Source organism: Lagopus leucura, unplaced genomic scaffold (genome assembly GCF_019238085.1).
Source record: "Lagopus leucura isolate 7727_CA_CO unplaced genomic scaffold, USGS_WTPT01 Super-Scaffold_100022, whole genome shotgun sequence".
In the NCBI taxonomy this organism is placed as follows: Eukaryota; Metazoa; Chordata; class Aves; order Galliformes; family Phasianidae; genus Lagopus; species Lagopus leucura.
Window position 1 is genome coordinate 9,021,120 of NW_024962275.1, and position 23,077 is coordinate 9,044,196.

At 51.9% G+C, this 23,077-nt stretch overlaps 2 protein-coding genes across 2 annotated transcripts; one reads left to right on the forward strand and one right to left on the reverse strand.

Annotated features, from left to right (window-relative positions):
* Positions 1 to 4,530: 4,530 nt before the first annotated feature.
* LOC122184156 (ficolin-2-like) lies at positions 4,531 to 7,593 on the forward strand. Its single transcript, XM_042878872.1, has 4 exons — positions 4,531 to 4,603; positions 5,079 to 5,203; positions 5,637 to 5,766; positions 7,039 to 7,593. Exons 2-4 carry the CDS (start codon positions 5,135 to 5,137, stop codon positions 7,098 to 7,100), a joined length of 261 nt encoding a protein of 86 aa, XP_042734806.1. The 5' UTR covers positions 4,531 to 4,603; positions 5,079 to 5,134; the 3' UTR covers positions 7,101 to 7,593.
* Positions 6,584 to 22,474, reverse strand: LOC122184155 (dual specificity testis-specific protein kinase 1-like). The gene is made up of 9 exons (XM_042878871.1): positions 22,437 to 22,474; positions 18,569 to 18,827; positions 16,389 to 16,513; positions 16,199 to 16,247; positions 15,634 to 15,783; positions 14,405 to 14,578; positions 14,165 to 14,248; positions 12,438 to 12,524; positions 6,584 to 11,809 (listed from the first exon to the last, which is right to left on the reverse strand). Exons 2-9 carry the CDS (start codon positions 18,752 to 18,754, stop codon positions 11,708 to 11,710), a joined length of 957 nt encoding a protein of 318 aa, XP_042734805.1. The 5' UTR covers positions 18,755 to 18,827; positions 22,437 to 22,474; the 3' UTR covers positions 6,584 to 11,707.
* Positions 22,475 to 23,077: the final 603 nt, after the last annotated feature.

Consider the following 23,077-nt stretch of genomic DNA (forward strand, 5'->3'; position numbering starts at 1 on the left):
AGCAGCACAGCATGTGAAGCCAAGGATACGAGCAGGAGGAAATTCCTCTTTGTTTCCCTGCATTTTCTCCCCCTGGTAAGGAAAACTGTCTTGAGAAACTCTGCCACTTACCTGTGCCTTTTTGGAGCCTCAGGATCTCCTGGAAGCTACGATGCACATCATGTGCAAACCAAAGGCACGGCACAGCCCCTAGCAGTGAAGCACTCGAGCACTTGAAGACACAGTGCAGTTACAAAACTCAGAAGCAGAAAAGCAAAACCAAGTAACATCCTTTGGAAAAAACTGCTTAGTTTGGGCAAATGTCCCCAGCACAGATGGTAAGATCAGTAGCGAAATAAAGAAATTATCCATTGGAAATGTAAGTGTTCACGAAAAGACACCTGAAAACTTTGTTACTGGCACATAGTAAAGAGGTGTAAATAGCATAGCCCAGGCAAGGGGAACCCGGATCTCCCTTTTTTGCTTTGGATGATACACTACCCTAGAAGGTCAGAGCACTCCATCCTAGCAGTGCAAGTCTTCAAGTCTCCCCAAAGGCACCTCCCATGGGGCTGACTCTGTCTCGCTCCAATTTATAGGAGGGAGGTGAGGTTCTTTTAATATCTGTATACCCGGCGTGAGATTAAGAAACAACGGTTCATATGTTGGTCCAACCAGTTTATTACAAATCCTAATCGGGGGAGGGGGAAGGGAAGAAGGGCGATAGAAAAGATGGGAAAGAAGCAAGAATTGCGTAAAGCAGGGATGGTCAGCGCCAGGATCCAGCAGCGTCCCGCAGCACGGCGTGTGAAGGTCCGAGTCAGAAGCAGCAGGGGAGGGGGGGAGGGGGGGGAGCAGCAGCGTGGCGGCCTGGGGCAGCAAGCAGGCAGCAGGAGGCGGCCGCGGAGCAAATGATGCCACAATCATTGGCTCCGCGGCCATCATCCTGAGATAAGTCCACACAAAAGAGCACTTCACAGCCATTCAGCTGCAGCTCATCTCTCCTCCTTGCCCCCGGCCTTGTCCATCTTGTCTCCCAAAGGATTTCACAACCCTTGCCCAGGACTCCTCCATCAAAGTTCTCCAGAGAAAGGATTCCACAACCTTTGCTCAGGACTTGCCTGGACTCATTCATCTGTGTCCCCAGCAAGCTTTGAGACAATGATGTAAAAGAATCATCTCTTACACTCTCAGGCGAGTTGCTATCTCACACTGCCTGGAGTTACTGATGACAGAGTTGCTCTTTCAGCTCCCCAGTCCCAGCTGTCAGCCCTTCTGGCAGCTGTAGGAGTCACATAGCAATGTCCTTAGCTATGGGACAGAGCAGGACCCAAGCAGGAGCCAGGATTTCACCTATGACTTCACACTGACCAGTGCTAAATCCTCTGCTGCGTAGTTTTCATGTTCCCACACACACTTTTTGAAGATCTGTTGTCAATCTGTGCCTTCTGATTTGCTAAGCTTTGCTAAGCTTGCTTGAGGTTTTGCAAATCAGTTCAGTTCTGGAGACCTCGCTCTGGATGTTCACATCTCTGGAGTCGAAGAGATGACTGGCAGTGTTCAGAGGCAGTCCCTATTTCATGCAGTGTGCTTTAAATTCCTTTCTGCATCTCCAAGGTGATACGGGGCTTTCGAGGTTGACAGGACATTTCCCAGGGCTCAAAGGAGAACACAGAAAAAAAAGACTTCTGATGGTGTAAACAGCAGCACTGTGTGATCTTCACTGGGCCACAGGGTGAGGAAAAGCAATTTAGGACATATTGATCACTAGGCCAATTTCAGAGACTACCTCCAGGGACCTGACCTACTTTGAACTTACATTGGCCAGTGATGCATAGCTTCCAAAAGTGTCTGTGTGTCCTGCAGCATGTGATTCATTTGGGGATACCGAATTGAAGAGAGAACCACATACTTCTCTTGTCTCTCCCCTGCTTTCTCCCATTTGCTTAGTATTAAAGTAGGCTTTCATCTACATTTTGAGTTTGGAGTGTTGAAGTGGCTTCATTGCAAAAGGGAATGCTTGAGGAGAGCTTGAGGTTTTTCCTCTGATATCCTGATAGCTGTGAAAAGCTCCAAGAAGTCACTGTCTCCGCTGATCGGATGGAAGAATAAGGAGAAAAAGCTTAAATTAAACGCTCTGCTAATATTCATAAACTTTAAGGGCTTTGTATCCAAAGCTAGTAAGAGTCTGATTTGCTTTGGCAGTCTGAGCCTCGTGTAGTGCTCCCACAAATGTGCATAACGTAGAAACAGCGAAGCAAAACTGAACACCTCACGTTTAACTCTGATTGGGAACTGAGGAGAATAAAAGCTGGGAAAAATACATCAGCCTTCCTCTTCCCACCTCACTGTCCCAGATTTGCAGAGTTTAAACACCAAATTAGTCTTGAATCCTGTGTGAACTGAAGCATCTGCCTGAGAGCTTTCTGTGGGTCTGTGGGAAGCTGCTGGTCAAGGAAGAAGCTCTGCAGACACAGACTGGGAACACAGGCAATGGGCAAGCGCAGAGGTGGAGCTTACACAGGATTTTTTGATCAGTGTAAAAGCCTGAGACAGCTCAGTACCAATCCTGGGGCACAGAGAAAGGGAGCAGAGAGCAGAGTGCAGTGCTGGTGGTGGGGAGGGCAGCCGCCGTCCTCCTCTCCCTGCTCAGTGCATCAGCCACCACCTGTAGCACCCAGGATTCCTGTCCAGGTGAGTGCCACACCAGTCCTGCTGCCTGGGGCAGGCTGTTCTGTCTGCCCTCCTGGCACAAGGGCCATTACAAGGCCCTGGGGGGGATTTTTCCTTCTATGCACCTTTTTAATTCAGCTGCAGATGGAAGGCTGCGGGTGGGTGACGAACCCTCAGCTGCGTCCTTACGAAGCTGCTGGCTCCGGTCAGAGGTCCCCTCAGCAGTGGGGTCTCCAGGAACAGGTTTCCCGATTCTTTCAATTCCCAGTGCAAGATGTCCATCTGTGGATCTGCCCCAGGCTCTGCTGGATGCATAGCTGTATGAAGGGACAATCCAGTGCGTGCTGTGTGCCTGGCACCTGGCAGCTCAGGGACACCACACCATGCAGTCTTCTGTCTGTGTTCCCCGGGAAGGCAAAAGGTGTGATTTGAAACTGATCTAGTGTCATAAAATGGGACAGAACATTTACAGTCCAGACCCGCCATTGCCATTTACTCTTTGCCATCAGTACACCACAGGATACCTCACATCTTTTGTTTTATCAAGCTATAGTACCTTTGTCATGCGTGTAATATCCCATATAACAGCCTTCTTCCCAGTAAACTCCTCTGAAGTTAGAGAGGTTCCATGCCTCTCTCTTCTAATGTTAACTCATACAATCATGCTGAGCTCCCATCCTCAGCTAGGACATGACTTCTGCCTGTCTTTGCCTTTCGCACTGTTTCTGAAGCCCAAAGGGCTCAACTTCTTATCCCAAACATTTCAGAATCATAATAATCTCCAGGATGATTGTCTTCATTTACACAGAGCTGAAAATAGTGGGACTTGGGGAGGCAGACCGACTTGCTGTTCTTCAAGGATGCCCAGGGATCCCAGGTGCAGCTGGCTGAAAGGGAGAACCGGGCCTTTCAGGTACAAAAGGTAAGATTCCAAAGATACCAGACTGCTTTTTCATTTGTAGAAAGATGTGTGAAGGGGACACCCCTACCCATGGGAGTCCCTGGAGTTTTTCACAGCCAACTCATAGGGAAAGCGAATCACATCAGTAAGGGAGCAGCTCCACTGCAGCAGAAGCCACAGGCTGGTTCCAGAGTATGCAGAGTTCATAGGAATTCACATGTGAGCTGTAAATCAGGACTTGGACTGGCAGTATCATAGAATCAGAGTCACAGAATGGCTTGAGTTGGAAGGTAACATAAAGATCATCACATTCCAACCCCTTGCTGTGGGCAGGCTTGCCAACCACCAGATCAGGCTGCCCAGTACCAATATAATATAGCTTTAGCAGAAGAAATGGAGTGAGATATGTTGTCAAGTATGATCTGATGAAAAAAAAAAAGCTTTCTTGCTTTTGCAGAAGTTGAGGCCCAGCTGTCCCAACTTCTGTATTATCTTTCCTGTGGTCACACTGCATTGCACACATATGAACAGTGTTTTTTCTTGTAGGAGAAATGAGAATCAAGGGATCCCCTGGGAAAGCAGGACCGCCCGGTGCAAAAGGTAACCCATAATATATTTAGCTTTAATCCATAAAATCCAGGGTGTACATAAGATAACTGGATCTACAGAAATGAAACTCTTAAGAAACAGCTCTGAAGTCCTATAGGTCGGGCAGATTTGAGATGTGGATCTCGCATGGGATGGGTACTGGGAACTGCGTCCTTGGGTGGGATCTCAGAGTAAGATATTGCTCTTCTTTACAGAGTTTCTCTTGTCAGTCCCATAAAATCAGACCTCTCCTCATTCTCCTATTGCTGGAGTGGAGACAGCTGGTACGGGGTGACGCAAGGAAGGAATGGGCTGACCACCTCCAAAATCAGGAGCTGACTTATTTCACCTCTGGCTCTGCACAAGCTGGGGGCACAACTTCATGAAAGCATGTTGGACTGAAGGATTCAAAGCCATGGCCCAGTCTCTGGAAACAAACTGCTACTTCCAGCAGTACCTTTGGTGAGTTTTGTCCTGGGCCTTTTGCGCCACCATCAGCACTGTGGAACAGCACAGCGATGACAGCAAGGAGGCAGAAGCCCAGCACCAGAGGTCAGGACAAGGCAGCAGCGGTAACCAGTTTGTAGTGACACCAAAACGCAGAGTAAGGAAATAGCAGTTAGCCTGTTTGCTTCTCGCAGCCACGTGCAGCTTGTGTGTGGTTCCTTGTAATTCCTCCAGGCTGGGGTTGGCAAGGACACCTACATCTGGTAAGTGCATCTTCAGACTCTCCAAAGCCTCCTTGCAGATGAGAGAGATCTGAGCACATCTATCTTTTAGAAAGTGCCCATCACCCTGTGATTAGTGGCTCAAGGAGCAGCTTTGTCTGACGTAGGTGCACACCTGTGAGGCTGGGCTTGGGGCTGTAGTGCTCTCTGTTGCAGTGAGCACATTGTAACTCCTTCCACTTCCACTCTTTCCCTCCTCTGCTCAAAAGCCAGGAACTGCCAGGAGCTGCTGGATAAAGGGAAGATCCTGAACGGATGGTACACCATGCACCCCCAAGGCTGCAATGCTACCACTGTCTTCTGCGATATGGACACGGATGGTGGAGGATGGATTGTGAGTAGGATGGGGAGAGGGAAGCTTTTATTTCCCTACTGTGATTTTTATTGATACTTCAAATGATAGCACTAAAATAGCAATAAAAAGGGAGGAAGGCACTAAGGAGAAGTGAAGCCAGGTGGAGAGGGCAGCTGAAGTTCCTGTGACCAAGCCTGGGTGAATGCAGGGGATTCTTTTGGGAGACGTGTCTGGGAGCAGGCTGAGCACCCCAAACCCACCCATTCTTGCTCAGCCAGCAAACTCCTCCTCATTTCCAAGCACAGAGGAAGGGAATTTGCAAAGAGAGATCTGCAGTCAGGTTCAGCACTCCCAGCTGCCCTCTGGAGTGGTATATGCAGTGGGGCTTTGCAGAGGCCATGCCACCAGCAGGCAGGCAGTGGGGCTTCTGGAGCAGAACAACTGGCAGGGATGGACTTCTCATTTCCCACAGGTTTTCCAGAGACGCTTGGATGGGTCAGTGAATTTTTTGCGAGATTGGAATTCATACAAACAAGGATTTGGCAACCAGCTGACAGAGTTCTGGCTGGGGAATGACAACCTCCACTTCCTCACCTCTTTGGGTAAGGGCTGCCTGCTCCCCGGACTGGGGCAGAATGCAATCACTGCACAGCACTGCCATTAACAGACTTGAGCATCCCACATTCCTCCTGGGCCCCAAAGGTAATCCTAACCAGCATGCAGGCTCCTGCAGCCCAATGCACCACAGATATTCACTCTAAAAAAAGAAGTCAGAGAATTGAATGAGCTGCCTGCATGACTTATCCTGGAGACAACACATCTCCCTGTCGAGACTGTGAGAACAGTCATGTTGCCCACAGACAGCCTTGGATTCACAGTGATGTACAGGACAGGCAGTTCTGCAGGAATTTGAAGTCTATCACAATCTCTCTGGCAGTGGCAGCTCCTCTCAAGTCAGCTGAGGGCTCCTTTACCCCATCTTCTGAATCCCAGTTGAATGCTTACCACCAGCCCAACAGAACCACTGTCCTCCTCCTCTTTTAGGAGCATTGACCTGAGAGACTTCAACAACAGCTACTATTTTGCCAAGTATGCTTCCTTCCAAGTTTTAGGAGAGTCTGAGAAATACAAACTGGTTCTGGGAGACTTCCTCGGTGGGAATGCTGGTAAGTGAGCAACTGGGAAGGACTTTCCCAAAGCATTTCAGTAACATTCAGCATTTACAGCCTAGAGCAGTGTCACATACAGTCCTTGCACAACCTACATTTTGGGTCAGTACTTAAAAACTGCCTGTGGTGACCCAGATGCAGTGACCTCTGGGTGCAGGGAAGGAAAGGGATGTGCACCCCTGCAGATGTGTGACCCAGAGTGCTACCTACAAGCCCTGCCATGTACTTTAGCAACAAATGCAGAATCAGGTTACCTGGTATGTTGGGGTTGTGTTGTTGTTTCTTCTTAAAAAACATACAAATCCTCTGCAAAATTCAATATCCTTCATGTGGGAACGAGTGAAACCAACAAGTGAGATAGCAGTGCTCTGGGTTTATGAGCTTTGTCTGCTGCTGGTCCAGACCTCAGAAAGTGCAGAGAATGCAAGCGGTGCAAAAGAGTGGACACCTGTGTGACTGCAGGCAGAATCTGGCCCATGTGCTGCACAGCCATTGGTGGGTTCTCTCTGTGTTAGCAGTCCTAGCAGAACTCAGGATACCGCTCCTGTTCTGGGTGACCAAGGAGACTATGCAGGCAACCAAGAGAATGGGATTCAAACAAACTGCCTTACATCCAACCAGGCCCCTGCTGCCCTGCAGTTGGTGCTCAGGAACACGAGGTTCCCTTCTGCACTACTGCAGTAACTGAGTGTGTTCTCCCTGCAGGAGACTCCTTATATAGCATGAGGCCATGTCATTTTCAACAGCAGATCAGGGCAATGACATGAGATCCTTCAACTGTGCCACAGTCTTCAAGGAGGGTGGTGGTGCAATGACTGCCACACATGCCTCTAACCTCAGCAGCACGTACCGACTGGGTGCACGCGGGAGCTGTGCTGACAGCATCAACTGGAAGACGGGCAAAGAATGCCATTACTCCCATAAATGAACAAAAGTGAAATTCAGGCCAGTAGTGCAGGAGGATGTCTGACTGGCACTGGCAGATGCCACCCAACAGAAGACAGAAAACATCACATTGTTTGAGGGCGAGATCAGACCAAGAAGGACACTGTAAGTTGTGCCTTTGGCCCAGAGCAGCTGTAGCCTTTAGAGATCAGAAGGGAGCAGTACTGCTTTGAGCTTTTGTAAGCCCTGACTTTAACCCTGCTCTATCTCCAGCAGCCCTGCTGATGCTGAGTAAGCTTTTCTGAATGTAAAGATTTGATGTAAAGACTACCTTGGTGGTAAGGCTACTGTTTTTCAGTAAAACTCTCAGATGGTCTGACCCTACGTGGCACATCCTGCTATTTTTGTCTCTAATCTACGTACACAAAACCTTCAGTGTTTTTGCAGCCTTTTTCCTGTTGGATCCAAGAGCTGTCGGAAAGGCACTGAATTCTCTTCCCCATTGCCCAACAAATCTCACAACAAACTGGAGCCAGCTCCAGCCATTCCCGTGTTTTCAGGATCTCTCTTTCACCACTGTGGACCAAGAGCTGGAAAAAACAGTCTGTCCAGCAGTGAGTGGCACTAGGACAGTACAGCAGTCCCAAGTCAAGCCTTGTAGAAGGAGACACCATGGAAACCAAGTGTTAACTGCATTACAGTGACACATCAATCAGTGGAAATAGTGTATTTATTTGTGTGGGTTCTGCAGGATCCCGCATTTATCACACTTGGCGCACAAGTGTGCAGCAAGCTGACCCCCAAGGTCAACTGAGCTGGGGCTGTCCCTTCCCAGCACCTCATGCCCACACCAGCAGCGCTGGGGGAGGTGGGTGGCACCTGGCTGGAGAGGAGAATGATGCTCTCCTGCATCCCTCAGCCAGCACAGTGAGTTGGCACTGCAGCCCCTTCTGCAAGGCAGCAAAGCGCTCCCTGCAGTGATACAGCTGTGTGAAGAAGAGGGTCCTCAGGGCTTCACGGCCCTCCCCAAGTCCCATAGCTACAGCAGCCATGGAGAGGGCTTGCACAGACTCCAGCCAGGAAGAACTGAAGCACTAGGTCAGGATCCACCCCCCTGGGAGACATACATCATATTCAATATGCACTAGTCCACGTGGATTTCCTCTGTAGTTATTCAGAACTTAGTGGAGTTGATGCAGTCTAGGGTACAGTGATCCTAAAGAAGCCACACAGCAAAGGTCCAGCTGCTTGGAGTTGCAGGGAAACATGGTGAGGAGAAGGAAGCAGACCCTGAGCACACAGGGCACTGCTGTAACTGCAGACAGGAAGAGCACCTTCCTCCATGCAGCCTCCAAGGTCTGGTGACTGTCACCAGAGATGTCACTGTCACCAACCCAGAGATCCCACTTCTCCAAGAGTGGTTCTTGCACCTCCATCAGCTCCTACACCTGACAGTGTGGAAGGTGCAGAGAGGAGTCCTGAGATGTTGTGAAGGACATGCCCTAAAGGAACATACCCCCAAACTGTCAGCATGCCATCTAGTGCCTCTTGCTAGCTGTCCTTCCCATGAGTCTCTCCAGAAGAAAAGCAGAATAGCTCCAGTCAGTCTCTGACTGATCCCGGTGGTCACTGCTCATCTCAGCTTTTCTGTGTCCCAGAAAGCTCAAGAATTAGGTTTGCATTTTGTTTTTGCTCTTCAGCAGCTCTGGAAAGGAGTGACCCTGAAGACCAGGAATAACAGCATCCCTGGGTTCCTCCCGCTGTTCCCCCTGGTGTAAATCATGATGGACAAGGACAGGGGATGAGGTGAGAACCTGCTTTCTGCTTCACTCCAGGGCAGGGAGCAAGGAGGTGAGCAGCTGGAAGCAGCTCTGATGGCTGGCTGGTGCCAAAAAGGGGAAGCAGCCCTGTAGCCAGTGAGAGCCACTTTCAGAGATATTCCTGTGCAGTTTGGGACAGCCCAACACCCGTGGGATTGCTGCCAGCACCCAGGGGCTCTGCAGCAGTTCTTCGCAGGGAGGAACACGGCAGTTCTTCCACACGCCCAAGATTTCACAGCCAGAACTGAAAGATGACAGACTTTAAGGGATGGACCTTTGGAAGGAGAGATCTCCTTCCTACCTAACACCAACAACTGCTCACATGGGAATGTAATAAAACAGCTTCAGCACCTCCATACAATTTGCATTTGTTTGCACTGGATGTGGTGGTCTAAAAGAAAACATCTCCCTCTGACTTTTTAAGCTGTCCTTGTAAGGCAGCTGCACTGAAAAACAAGCAGTGCCATTTATGAGTCAGCACAAAACAAGCTGCATCAGGGGAAGAGAAGTTATTTCACTGTGCTTTGGTCCCTTCAGCCCATCATGGGCTGCTAGGATGGAAAAGGTGAACCCACTGCCCTTTGCACGGTGCTTGTGCTGCTGCTGTGCCCCTAGTTGAAGCAACAGATGCTGTAAGGAGCCCCACGCCATGGGCACCAAGTGGCACCTCAGGCAAAGCACCACTTTCTCACAGCTAACAGTGCTCTGTCTTCACCAAGGTTTTATCCTGCCAGCTGTGCTGACAGAGCATGAAGATGTTCACTGTGTTTGGTACTGTGCCTCAGCAGCAGCACTCTGCACAGGATGAAATGGCCATGGAGCCAGGCAGCAGCAGAACCACAAGTCCTTCTAGCAAAGATCTCCTTTGTCACCTGAGACTCAGCATGGGGCTAGATGTCTCTTCTATGGGAGCGGATGGGGCAGACAGAAAGCCCAGCAGAAGCACAGCTCTGTACCCACCCGTGGCTGCCCTCAGGATGCCAAGCAGATGCAGTCTCACAGCCATACAGATGCCAGCAGACAGAAAGTGTCATTCCCTGCTCTGAGCTGCATAACCCAGTCCAGCTGTGTCCAACCGCTGCCCTCTGCCTCCAGGAGAGCATGCAGACCCCCTGGCCCATGAGGCTCGCAATGACCCTCACATCATGTCCAAGGGACAGTGCTGGTGGTCGGGGGCAAGCCCACAGCAGAGGGACCAACTGCTGCAGTGCTGGTGGTGGCTGGCTGCCCCTGAAGACACAAGGGTACATCAGTGCTGTTTCCACTGCCGTTGCAGTCCATTTCACTCCACCGGTCAAATAAAAAAGTTGGAACTCTGCCTTCCACCAGGTTGAAAAGCTTCCATCCTTTTTGGTCTTCTGCTTCCTGAGGCTTCACTCCTCCTACTGGCAGCACTCCCCAGCAGGAAGCTGTTTGCTGGTGTGTTGCTGTCGAGCAGATTTCCTGTGCACAGCTGTCACAACCCAGAAAAGCACAACAGTAGCTCCAGGGATGGAGGATTCTCTGGACATGTGGCTGAGCCAATGGTCCTGGTGCCATTCAGTGTGTTTCATCTTCCTTATCATGAGGAATCTCTGCTGAAAACACTGCACTCCACCACAACATCCATCTCGGCACACTACTGTCACTCCTTTATGTGGGTGCCAGGGCACAGAGACACTGAGCCACATGTGACACCAAGTTCTGCCCAAGATCTCGAGATCAAGTCCACACGTAGGTCTGCAATGCTATTTGCACACCTCATTATACAATCTTCAAGTGCTTTTTGGTGCACAAAGGGCCACTATTCCAAGAGCTTACAGTGTACAAGAAGAGACACAGCTCCACTGCCACAAAGCCATCACACCTACTAACAACCACAGATATTTCGGTCCTAAGTAGAACACATCCCTCCCAATGAGGCCTGGCAACCAGCTGAACTGGAGACCTGTGGAAGGATAAGAGGTGCACCTCTCCCACCTCCAAACCCTGACAGAGGGCTGTGGGGAGAAATCCAGACAGCCGCAGCGCTGGGACAGAGCACAGCCCCAGTTCTGAGAGGAGATACTGGTTGGTTGGCTCACACCTCGGCGAGGCACACCTTCCACACTGCTCCCCAGAACCTCACTGAATGCTGGTGTGCCCCACCAGCATCGCTCCACAATGCAGCCATCCCTGTGGGGCCACCCAAGGAGGGTTTTAAGGCTTTGCAGCGTACGGCAACTCTGAGGCTCTCTGTGTGCCTCAAAGCCCCCAGCTTTGCTCCACAGGGATTCCAGCCCCCACAGAGGTTCCCCAAGCACAGAGGAGACGTGGAAGGAGAAGGCCATGAGCCCAGGGAGCGCAGGGAAGCAAGAGAGGGCTGCACTTCTGTAGAGGTGCATTTGGAAAGCATCCTCTAAGGGAATCCAGGTCCCTGACTTGCCATCCAGGATCATTTACTTTTAACAAGCCAAAGGCTGTTTGCTGTCTGAATTACATCTGTTAAAAACCTCAGATAAGACCTTGGTTAAGTCTCCTCTCCATTTTTCAATCTCAGAAATTAGAGACTGAGACTATGATTAAATAAATACCAGTGGGTCACTTAGTTCTTCCATCCTCCACCCTCTTTCTTCACTTCTGACCCTCCTTCTTCACTTCTGACCCTCCATTTACAGTCCATCCATCGTGCTTTGCAGGAGGCCCACAGCTCAGCTCAAAAGTGGATTGTCCTTCCTGGGCTCCAGGCTCTCTGCAACGTCTTCCAACTCATCCAAGATATCGGAGAAATACGGCCTCTTGAATGCTTCCACCTGGAATGAGAAGGGAGAACTGAAGAGGACATCTCGGACAGGTGGGTTACAGTGCGGCAGCTCTCCTGGGTCCCCCATGGCCGAGCAGCACTCACCCACTGCCAGAAATGCCCGGACTGTGCACCTGCACACAGAGCTTTCTGGCATCACACACTGCAAGCTGACATCTCCTGACATCAGTGGGGTGTGATAACTGCTCAGCCCAAAGGCAGTCTGAGCAGAACAGGATCAGGGGAAAAGCTAGAGAGGACACGTCTCCTCCCCACCTCTTTCGGGGTGTTCCCAAAGCTGGGGTTCATTCCTTTTTCTTCTGAAGGACAGTGAGGTCCAGATCTGTATGCACTCCTTACAAGAGAAACGCCAGCAACACGGTGGGGGCACCCCTTAGTCCAGGTCACCCCACTGTGCTGCCCTGGGGCTGCCCAGCCCTGGCACAGGTGCTCCAGCCCCCGCTCCAACCTGGGCACAGAGCAGTCCCAGCAACACTTCAGCAGAGCCATCACCAAACATCTTGTCTTAGGGGACGTCTGTCAGAGGTAGAACACCCCCACACAGATCACAGCCAGTTGCTGCATCACTTGTGCTCTGACTCGGGGTGAGTTACTCAGGAGAAACAGGCAGGACTCACCCGACAGCAACAGGCAGCAAGGTCCAGCACCCGCCGAGGGCATCCGCTGACCATCCTGCAGAAAGCAGCGACATCCAGGCCATAGTCCTGAGGGAAGGAGAGGGCGCGGGGCAGCAGCCAGCCTGGCAGGAGGGATGGGGCTTCCCCAGGAAAAGGGGGAACACAGGCTCCTCTCCTGCTCAACGTGTGTCCCACCTACTCCTCACTTACAGAGATGGGCCTTGTCTGGGTTTTACACTCCTCTAAGCTGGAATGCCATTCCTTCACCTCCCAGCCACCAGGATAAAAGGCAGGAGGGAGTATCTGGATGATCTTTTAGGTCCCCTGCCACCTAAGCCTATGCCACCTATGATTCTACATTCATGGACTGAAGCTTTTAGGGTCTCAATCACAGCTGTCTCCCTGATGGCACAAGGGAACCATCAGCTCTGCCAGGAGGGCACAGGTCATCACTAAAAGAACAGGGAGACGTAGCAACACCTTTCTGCTTGCTCTGTGCTCTCCTGCAGAGCAACGCACCCTCCAGAAAGAGCGCAGCAACAAGCAGCACAAAGCAGAACCAACATGTGGAGGACCATCCAGGCTTCCAACAGCTGCTGAGAGCCACCGGATTCACCAGCTGTTCCCATAGCACCGTGGAGCCTTTACTCTGCATGGAAAGCAGCAATCTGCTCTTTTCTCACTGGATTTTTCACTCTTGTTGTGGAAAACGCTTCCCTATCTCACTTTGCAGGAGGGAAATGTTGTAAATATTGAAATAAAAAGGCCACATTTCTAGAGAAGCCAACTGTCTTCAAATAACCTGTGAATTAGCCTCAATGAATCTGAAAATATACTAGGGCTGATCTGAAAGTACTGCTTCATGTTCTATGATGCTGGCCCACAACACCAGAAACAGACGTCAGTGGGATGGCAGCAGAGGCCAAACCTTCCCATCAACATCCCGTTGTGTTGTTGCTGTGTGACAGAATGGTGCATGACATGGGAGTGTGTATGGAGCAAACATGTGGAATTGAATTCCTCCGTGCAGAAAAAATGCCAGTGAGTGCCATTCATTGATGCTTGTGAACACTGATGGAGACCAAAGAGGGGATGTGAGCACAGCGAGGGGTGGTGGTGCATTTCAGCAGTGGTGACAGCAGCAGTGGTCACCTCTGCTGGTGTGGGTTTGTACAGCACAGTATGCACCTCTTGTTCATCATTGGCAAAAATGCAGAGCTATTGGTGCTGCTATGTTGAAAAACAGTGTTTCGCAGCTGAGAATTTGCTCCATCAAACAGTGTTACTCTGTTCACTGGATGTTTAACTTTCCATGGAAACAAACAGGAGGCATTACTTTCAGATCAACCTACATACTCCTGTGATGATGGTTGTGTTTCATCTGCCGCTTCAACGTAGATATTGAAATGCCAATGCCAAATGGAGCATTGGAATTAAGACCTGTAAACAAAAGAGTCACTTCTCATTTTGTTGGTGCAACCAAAGTTTTGATAAGCAGATGATTCCATTTGTGTACTGAAAATTTTGTCATCAGATTTTCCCACAATTAAAACTCTGGAGTGACACCTCAGTACGCACACATATATGCGTGCAAGTCTGCATGGCCCAGAGAGAAGCTGCAGTCCAGAATCATGGAGCAACATGAACAAACAACAAAACAAAACAAAAGGAACAAAAAAGGAACAAAAGAAATGAACCCCAATACTGTTAAATTTGGGAATTATTACCTGAGTTCTGGGAAGTACTTCAGGATCTGCTGGGATCCTGCCCAGGATTTCACAGAGCACAATGCCAAAGGAAAACACATCCACCTGCAAGAAGGGTGGAAGAGGTGGGCTCAGGGCTGCATAGAAGGCAAACTGCAGGAAAGAGGAGCACCAACAGCAGCACGCTCCTCCATTAGGGGATGCCTGCCATCTCATGCAGGAGCTCTGCTGATGAGCCAGGAGCTGGCAGTGGTGCCATACCTTCCTGTCGTAGGGCTCTCCCCGCAGCATCTCAGGAGCCATCCAGAAGGCAGAGCCCACCAGGGACAGCTTCCTCTCTGCATACTGCACAGGCAGCTCCACCACTTCTCTGGCCAGCCCAAAGTCTGCCACCAGCGCCTCGCGGCCACGCGGTGTCACTCGGATGAGGCAGTTCTGAAAGGAGACCACAGGGATGTGGCATGGGCTGTGGCAAGGAAGGGGCCAGCTGCTACAGAGCCCTGTGCACACAGGCTGCAACCTGAGTGTGCAGCTGATCACATCCGGAGCCAGAAGTAATGGGAAGGAGCCGTTCCTCAGCCCACCTCCATCAGTTCACTGCCCACCCCGTGCTCTCACAGTGCGGTCTGCCTGCCGCCACACGGCCCTCAGCGCTGCCCCATCCTGACATCTCTGCACTGAGATTCCCAAAGGCACTCAATATGGACACGGTGATCCACATCCTTTCATCTGAAAGAGACCTAGAAACATGCACATCAGCTTTGCTCAGTCAGCCCAAGGCAGGCAAATCACAGCCACGGCCCTCCTCACTGTGCAGAGCTGTACATCCCTAATAATGGCTTCTGAAGGAATTTCTACAAAATCATCTTGAGGTTTCTCAAAAACCCCAGTGACTTTAACCTATTCAGATCCCTAGATTTTACTCCTTGGCACCTGCTCCCAGGGAGCCAGCAGAAACTGCAAACAGAAAATGGCTCCAATTGGAAGGGCCCCCACAGCCCCGAGCCCCAGTTCTGCCATGGGCTGGCTGCCCCCCAGCTCAGATTGCCCAGGGCCCATCCGCGGCCTTGGGCACCTCCACAGCTCTGGGCAGTAATGCCGGGACCTCACCGCCCTCTGGGTAAAGGATTTCCCCCACATCTAACCTAAATCTTGCCTCTTTTAGCTTAAAGCCATTCTCCCTCGTCCTATCGCTGTCTGCCTGTGTAAAAAGCCCAGATGGCTCCAGTTCTCACTAACAGCCAGACACCAGGTAAAGGCTTCCATCTTTTCAGCCAGCCTCCCACCAGGTTTCCCAGGTTTCCCCAGAGAAGCACAAACTTCTTCCAGGGCTGCACCTCCGCAGTGAGACTGAAAGGTGAGGTGCAACCTGCCAGCACTCCTTGCCTTCCACAAGTAGGAACAGAGGACCCACAACCTGAGGTCTCCAGGTCACTGCCCTACACAGCCTCTGCAGGGTCCCCTAACGCAGCTCCCCTCCAGCTGTGTACCTTGGAGTTGAGATCTCGGTGGTAGATGTTCTTGGAGTGCAGGTAGATCATGCCCCTGGTGATGTCAGAAGCTAAGTCCACCTTCTCCTTCCATGACAAAGCAACGTCTTTGCTGGCCAGGAGCTCCTCCAGGCAGCCCCCATTCACATACTGTGAAGAGACAAAAGGCAGCACCTGTGCAGCTGGATGCAGGGTCTCCTGGAGCCCCCCACGTGTAGGAACAAAATAAGGCCTCCCAGTGCTAGCCCAGGCTTTCCCATTCAGCCACAACACTGTGTCAGAGCCACCTCAAAGGTACTGCCAGGCTGCATCCCAATATGCCTACTCTTAAAATCCTGCTCCTCTGCTCCCCCACGCTGGCCTGTCCTGGTCCTCTGGTGGTACTGGGCCACCACGAAACCCCTCATGGCCACTCTGCCTGAACCTCACAGCACCTGTGCCCAGCTCCAGCCATGAGAGGCTGTGGGGCAGAGCAGACCAGAAGCCTCCCCAAGGCAGTCTGCTCATCCAGTCACTCACAGCTCCTCGCCTGCCCAAAGCACAATTAAAGGCAATAAACTTTTACCTCCAGAATGGGGTACAGCTTGTCATCCTTTACGCATATCCCAAGGTACCTAAGCAGAAGGATGCACCAAAACAAAGAAAACAAGCCATCAAGGTTCCATTTGATCCCTCCCCACAGAACTGCCACAGAGACACTGAGGCAGCCCCAGCCCCCACCAGTGCCCCTGCCCACGGCCAGACGTCTTGCCTACCTGACGATGTTGGGGTGGGAGAGCTTCTGCAGCAGGCTGATCTCACGCACTATCACCTCCTGGTCCACATCATTCTTGTAGATCTTCACCACCATCACTTTACAAGCAGCAGCAGCCTGGGTCACCTGGAGCCAAGGGTGGAGCAGGACACATGTCAAACTCCACGTGTCTGCCAGCCCCTCCAAACAGCTGCACCCCTTCCCAGCCAAAGCCCTGGCTCCTGTTTCCCTGCTGCCCAGAGCTTTGGACAGCCACCAGCACAAGGGCAAGGTACTGTCCTTCCCACACCAGTTCCACTTTGTGACACCTGACATGGTGACTGGGGACAGCCAGCGCCCTCCTGCCTCAGCACACCAGGACACTCAGCCAAAATTTAAGTCACTTTGGCTGGAGCAGTTTCTCAGCCCACACTGAGTTACAGAAGAGCTGACCTTCTCCCTTCCCCTTACTTCAGTGCCTCATCTGTCCATCTGCCCCTCTCCCTCCTGCTGGATCTCATCACTGCTGCTCACACCACACGTCCCCACTGCCGCCTGAGCCTACGTTTCACTTTCATTTAGAGCTTTGGGGTTTTTTTTGTTTATTTTGATAGTGAAATAGCCCAAACACAGCCTGAGGTGGCTTCAGAACAGCAGTCTGAATCCCACAGCATCACCCACTGCTCTCTTTATGGCTGCTTTATGGCTAAGGTAACCAGCGGAGGTGAGGAGAACACAGAGATGCATGTTAAGACCTCACTGAGCTGAAAGGAGAGAAAGGTTCGTTACCACCAGGACCACAAAACAAATCATCTTGGAAGTAACACAAGTTGCCTCCTCCTTCCTGATGGAACACAGCCTGGCAGCAGTCTGCAGAGGCCGAAAAGAGAGTAAGGCTCTGACAGCATCCCCTGATGGGACACTGTAACCACACCGACTTGCTGCTCGGGTGTCATCAATTATTAGTCACAACCACACAGCTGTAAGTACAAAAGATGCAATGGATCACAGCCAAAGTTCAGCCCTCAAGGTCTCACACAATGTGCCTTGCAAAGCCATTTTTCCTTTTTCCAAACTGGAAGCCCAGCCCAAGTCACTGGGAATCAGACTTCAGGTGACACCAGCCTCTTGCAGAGACCTCTTCCAAGCACACGGCCAGCGTTTAGTTCCTGCCAACTCAGAGTATTCCTCAGCCTGCCCCAAACAGCAGCCACACAGCACACTGTTCCCCAAGCAGAAGGCCATGCAGGACCTCTCGGCCTGAACCCTGTGCACAAGTGAGTCTGTGCACAGCCAGTCTGCACACCAGGGACCTCAAGCGCAGGCTGAACCAGAGGACAAGGGCAGCACAAGCAGCACACAGCCCCTCTGTGCCAGCACCACGGGCCAGGAGCTGGTGACCATAGGAGGGAGCACTTTGGAAAACAGCAGCTGTGGGCAGAGGGCTCTGCAGCCATCCATCCCTGTGGTGCTTCCCAGCAGCAGCGCTGCTGCTCAGGGCTGAGACTGCCTGACCCCAGAGGAACGCCAGTAACCAGAGCATCCAGCTCGAGTTCCCAGCAAATGTCAAGTCGCAACAAAGGCCTTGCCTTGTTCCAAGTCCTCCTCCACTGTCTTCTATGTGAGCCGCAACATTTCACTCCTGCTTTATTTTTTGACATTTCCTTTTCACCTTCTATTGTGGAAAGTCATTGCATTTGCACTCAAAACCCATATCTCCAGCTGCAGCTTACCCAGCTTGGCTCCACTGGGTCCACACCACAGCCCAGCAAACAAGCTCAGTGCCAGCAGCCACACGGAGGAGGAGGATGATGTGGGCAGACCTGGTAGCACTGTACCCTCTGAAACGCTGCCTCAGTTGCCAGGTCTTCCCTTCTTTCTGTTGCTCAAAGAAATGGCTGAGGGTTGCAGGGAAGGAGCTCCCCACCCCCACCCGAAAGCGAGCAGTGGGGCGATGCTACAGCACTCATGGGCTGAGGAGCACTGGAGAGGGGCAAAGCGAGAGGGACACTGGTTCTGTGCTTCCTGAGAGAGGGTTAAAAACACCCTCCGAGTAAAGGATCTCCAGCTCACATCTCACCTCAGTCGCCCCCTTCTAGCTCAAAGCCACACCCCCGTTCTGCCGCTATCACACCACGTACAGTCGCTCTTCCCCATTTCCGAGTTCAGCCTCACGGTTCGGGTCGGCCCCAGCGCTCTCACCTTGTACACCTTGGAGAAGAAGCCGCTCCCGACCAGCTCGGCGCTGAAGCTTTCCCAGAACTCCAGCCTCCGGACGGCGGTGCGCAGCCTCTGCCAGCGGTCCATACGGCAGCAGGTGTCCGACGACTCGCCGTAGCGCCGCGCCGCCTCGCGGGGCTCCGGTGCCAGCAGCCCCGCCTCGCACATCGCGGGGCGGCAGCCGAAACGCAGCGCGTTCTGCAGGGAGCCGACAGCAACACGTTGCGCTCCGACCCAGCGCCTGCACCGGGAAACAGAGCTGGACGAAGCCGGAACAACACGGGGAGAGCAGACGTGCCGTGCTGCCCGCGTGCGCTACCTCTGTGGTGAGGCGCCCTGCGTCATGTGGGTTGCGTTCGTACTCCTTCAGATGAGAATGTAAAGATGTCACATTAATGTACGTTCACTTCTACCTTCTAGGACAGGCAGGATGCATTGCCTTCACCGCCTGACAGTGCAGCCCGAGGAAAACCTGGGGAACGCTGCTCGACCTGACCGGCTCACACTGGGCTACAAGCCGCCGTGTCAGAACTGCTCCTAACACAGCTCATGTGGCACTGACCAACGCCACATTCCTTACTGCAGGCCTCCAGACAAGCCTTCTGAGGGTGCCAATGCAAAATGTGCCATCTTAAAAGGGTCCTCGCTCAGCAGGTCCCCTCTGTTCAACAGAAGCCCTGAAGAATGACGTATGGGGGAAATGCCCCAGCAACTCCCTGCCTCTCTATGTATCCCAAATCTGTGTCTAACTCCCTCTATTAAATTGTCTCGCTTCTTCACTAATACTTTTCTCGACAGCCCTCTCCCCCCAGGCTCTTTCTGCCTTTGTTAGGACCGTGTTCAGAACCCTCCAAAGCAATGCCACCCCTACTTCCCCACTGCATCACTTTCTCCCCAGATGCAGAGAAGGCGAATCCAGGAAAAGTGGAAAATGGGCTTCTGACACTAATGTCTAAGCCAGCACTACTTCCGGGTGCTTTGCAAGCCACTGGTGCTTAACAGAGCCGTTTGAGCATTTTCCCCTCTCAGCACATGCTCAGACCATAACCAAAGGAGACAACAGTCGGCAGAAGGATGCTCCAAAGCTTCCAGCTGAAGCCAAGGAAGCTCTGTCCTCCCCGAGCTCCTGTCCCAGGTCTTGCACCACAACACTTGCACCAACCTCCCCACCCTCCCACAGCCCTGCAACTGAGATGCAGGGAGAGTTGCCAAGGCAGCACGGGGGCAGAAACTCACCCTCCGTGCCTGCAGGGCACCCGCACAGGCATGCACAGCTCCTCTCCAGTCAAGCAGGCTGAGGGGAGCTGCCCCTGCAACGGGAATGGCTTCCTTCCCACTGTCCCCTCTGTTCCCTGCTTTTCCCACGTATCTCCTCCTGCTGTGACCCAGTTCATCAATTGTCCCTTTGTCCACAGAAGAATCCCCACAACGCCCTCGGCACGCTGGGATGCCCTGAATGTTATGCCAACGAGTGGGAGCCAAGTCTTTATTTTCTTCCCAGAAACGCGTTTGTCCCAGATGAGGGCTGACAAGTAGTAGGCTGGGGAAGAAAATGGCCTTCCAAAATGCGAAGGTTTATGTCATGGCTTCTTTGGAGCCAGGGGAGAGGGGACGTGGAGCACTGAGGTCTTTCTCAAGGACGGCCGGCTGCAGGCAGCAGGGCTGAGAGCATCCCCACAGGGTTTGGAGCACCTGAAGCCATGTGCTTGGCTGAGTGGGCACTACATGGGCACAGCTGCTTGTATTTTGAAAAGCAAACCTGAGGCACAGCCCTCCTCTGGGATTTCTCCATCTACAGGTGCTGGGACACCCGAGCATCCTAACAGACCCAGGCTGTCCTGCAAGAGTGCAAAACCCCAGGCTGCAAATCCCCCTTCCAGACACGTGGTCAGGGAGGAGCTCCATGCAAAGACAGCCTGCAGAGGATGCTACAGGGTGCTCCCCTCCTCCACAGAGCAATCATGAAATCATAGAACAGCTCAGTTGGAAAGGACTTAAAAAACCATCCGATTCCAACCCCCTGCTGTGGGCTGGGTGCCCCCTACTATCAGGCTGCCTGGAGCCACATGTGTGGCCTTGGGCACCTCCAAGGACCACCAATCCCCAGCTCAGACACATCCACACACACCGAACCAAGTCCCACTTTAAGTGGTTTCCATAAAACCACTCAGGTCCAAACACATTGAGATTTTGGGGCAGTCTGGCCTCCAGCAAGGTTAAGGTTTCAGGCACAATTTCAGTGTTATTTCATGGAGAGTTTGGCAAGTTTCAGCAGAGATTCACCAAACCACCTATGGGGGTCCCTGTGTGGACAACTCCCAGCAGCACTTCCCATGCTGACAAAGTGCCAAACCGCTGTCTGTCTGATGGGAAACCTGCGGGGGGTTTGAAGGAAGAGAAACGTGACAAAAATCAAAGGAAAACACTCCCCAAGACAGTCAGCAGCAAAGGCTTTGATTGAGCTCGCTTTGCAAAATGGTGACTGATGAGGCGCACAGATCCCTTTGAAACAGAAATGGTGCAGAAGAAGAAAAAACGCCATAACAGCTCGGCAGTCACAAGGCCAATTCCACATCACTCTCTCTAAAAACACCGAACAGGACCACCACCAAACACCCTGCCCCATCTGGGGAATGTTTAGGGGGTACAAACAGGGCTCTGCACTCTGGAAGTCAGGTGGGGAGTGACTCAATTTTAAAGGTGGAAAGCTGTCAGCAAAGGGCTTGGTGACAAAATCTGCTTCGGAGAGGACCTGAGCCCCGTGCTCCACAGAGATGGGGGAACAGGACAGGTGAAGCAGACAGCTCACATGGTCCCACCTCACCGACTGCTTCATCTCCTCTGCTGGGGGGTGATGGAAGAAGGGCCCCACGGGGCCAACACAGCTGCTGGCTGCACTGGGGACAGGGGCAGATGGAAAGGACTGCAGAACCCTGCTCTTTGGAGGCTGTTCCTGGGAAAATTCTGACCGTGATAAGCCAAGTTAAAGCTTTCAAGGTCTTCGAAACCTGTGGGTGGGCAGATATTGTTTATCACTGTGACTGTTCTCCTCCAGGAGATCATTTATTCATTACTCATTTGTTCCTCACAGCACTGCACTCCCCAGTGCCTGACAAAGGGCTCTCTGCTGACATTAGCCCAAAGCCCTGTTTGCATCAGGATGGGCAGGAAGGAAAGACAGCTTTGCATGACACATCACTGTCCTGTTTCTGTAGGAAAGCCACACAGTAGCACTGTACAGCTGAGATGGATGTGGAAAGCAGGGTGCTGGTGCCTGCAGGGCCACTCTAGAACCAGGTATGTTTGCATCAGGGCAAAAGCATCTGCCAGACCTCATCTCTGACTCCAGATGGCCTTTCGGCCCCACATCAACCTAGAAATTATGATTTCCCATTGCCTTTAGGATGCAGCAATGCAGGGTGCAACATGCTACATCCTCCAGCGACAGGACAAGAGGCGATGGCTTCAAATTGTGCCAGTGTGGTTCACATCAGATACTAGGAAACATTTATTCTCCAGAATAGTGGTCAGGCACTGGCACAGGCTGCCCAGGGAGCGGTGGAGTCACCATTCCTGGAGGTGTTCCAGGACTGAGGAGACGTGGCATTTGGGAACATGGTTAGTGGGCAGGATTGGTGGCAGTGGGTTGGACTGGGTGATCTTAGAAGTCTTTGCCAACCTTAATGATCTATGCCTTTGCTTTCAAGAGCCTACAGCAACAAGCAATCCATTGGATCTGGTCAAAACCAAGGGATATCAAGCAGCCTTGTCATGTGCCCCACTGACCCCAATGCCCTTCCCTGCTCAGCAATGATCAAGCTCTGCAAAACCTAAAGCAAAAACAACGCACCTGTTCTGTGAAGATCATTCACCCTGTTCCCTTCCCAGACCGCTTCTCCTCTCTCCACATTTGCAGCTGTTAAAGGAGGAAAAAAAAAAAAAAAAAAAAGGCCATAGGTCTACAGGGAGGAGGCAGAAAGCTGTGTCTGCCCACACGGAGCCCAGCAGCAGGCACACAGCACAGCAGGCGACTGAATGTTAAAACCCATTTCAGCACTGCCAGGGGAACTGGACTCACATTTCCTGACCCTGCCTCCAGTACAGGATGCACGTGCCACCCTGAGGCAGCAGCTCCAGTGCAAGGGATAAGCCTGATCCACCATGAGAGGAAGGGCAAAGCTCCCCCGGGGTGAAGCACGCCAAAATGCATCTGCTCCCTGCCCCTGCACTTCATCTGCCTCTAATTAGGGTCCCTAAATGTGCCAAACTTGTTCCCCCCAGCATATTTTCCACTCTCCAGACCACAAAAGACCCCGGTAAAAATCCAGCAGATAAAGCTGAGATCCAGTTAAACATCACAAACGTTATTTTTCCAAGCAGCAGCGTTAAAGAAGGCAGGTACCCCTGCTAGGGAACCCAATCACTCTTGACTCGACTGAACCAGTTTATCCATCCATAAACAAGTAGTATTTGCTCTGCAACACGAGTACA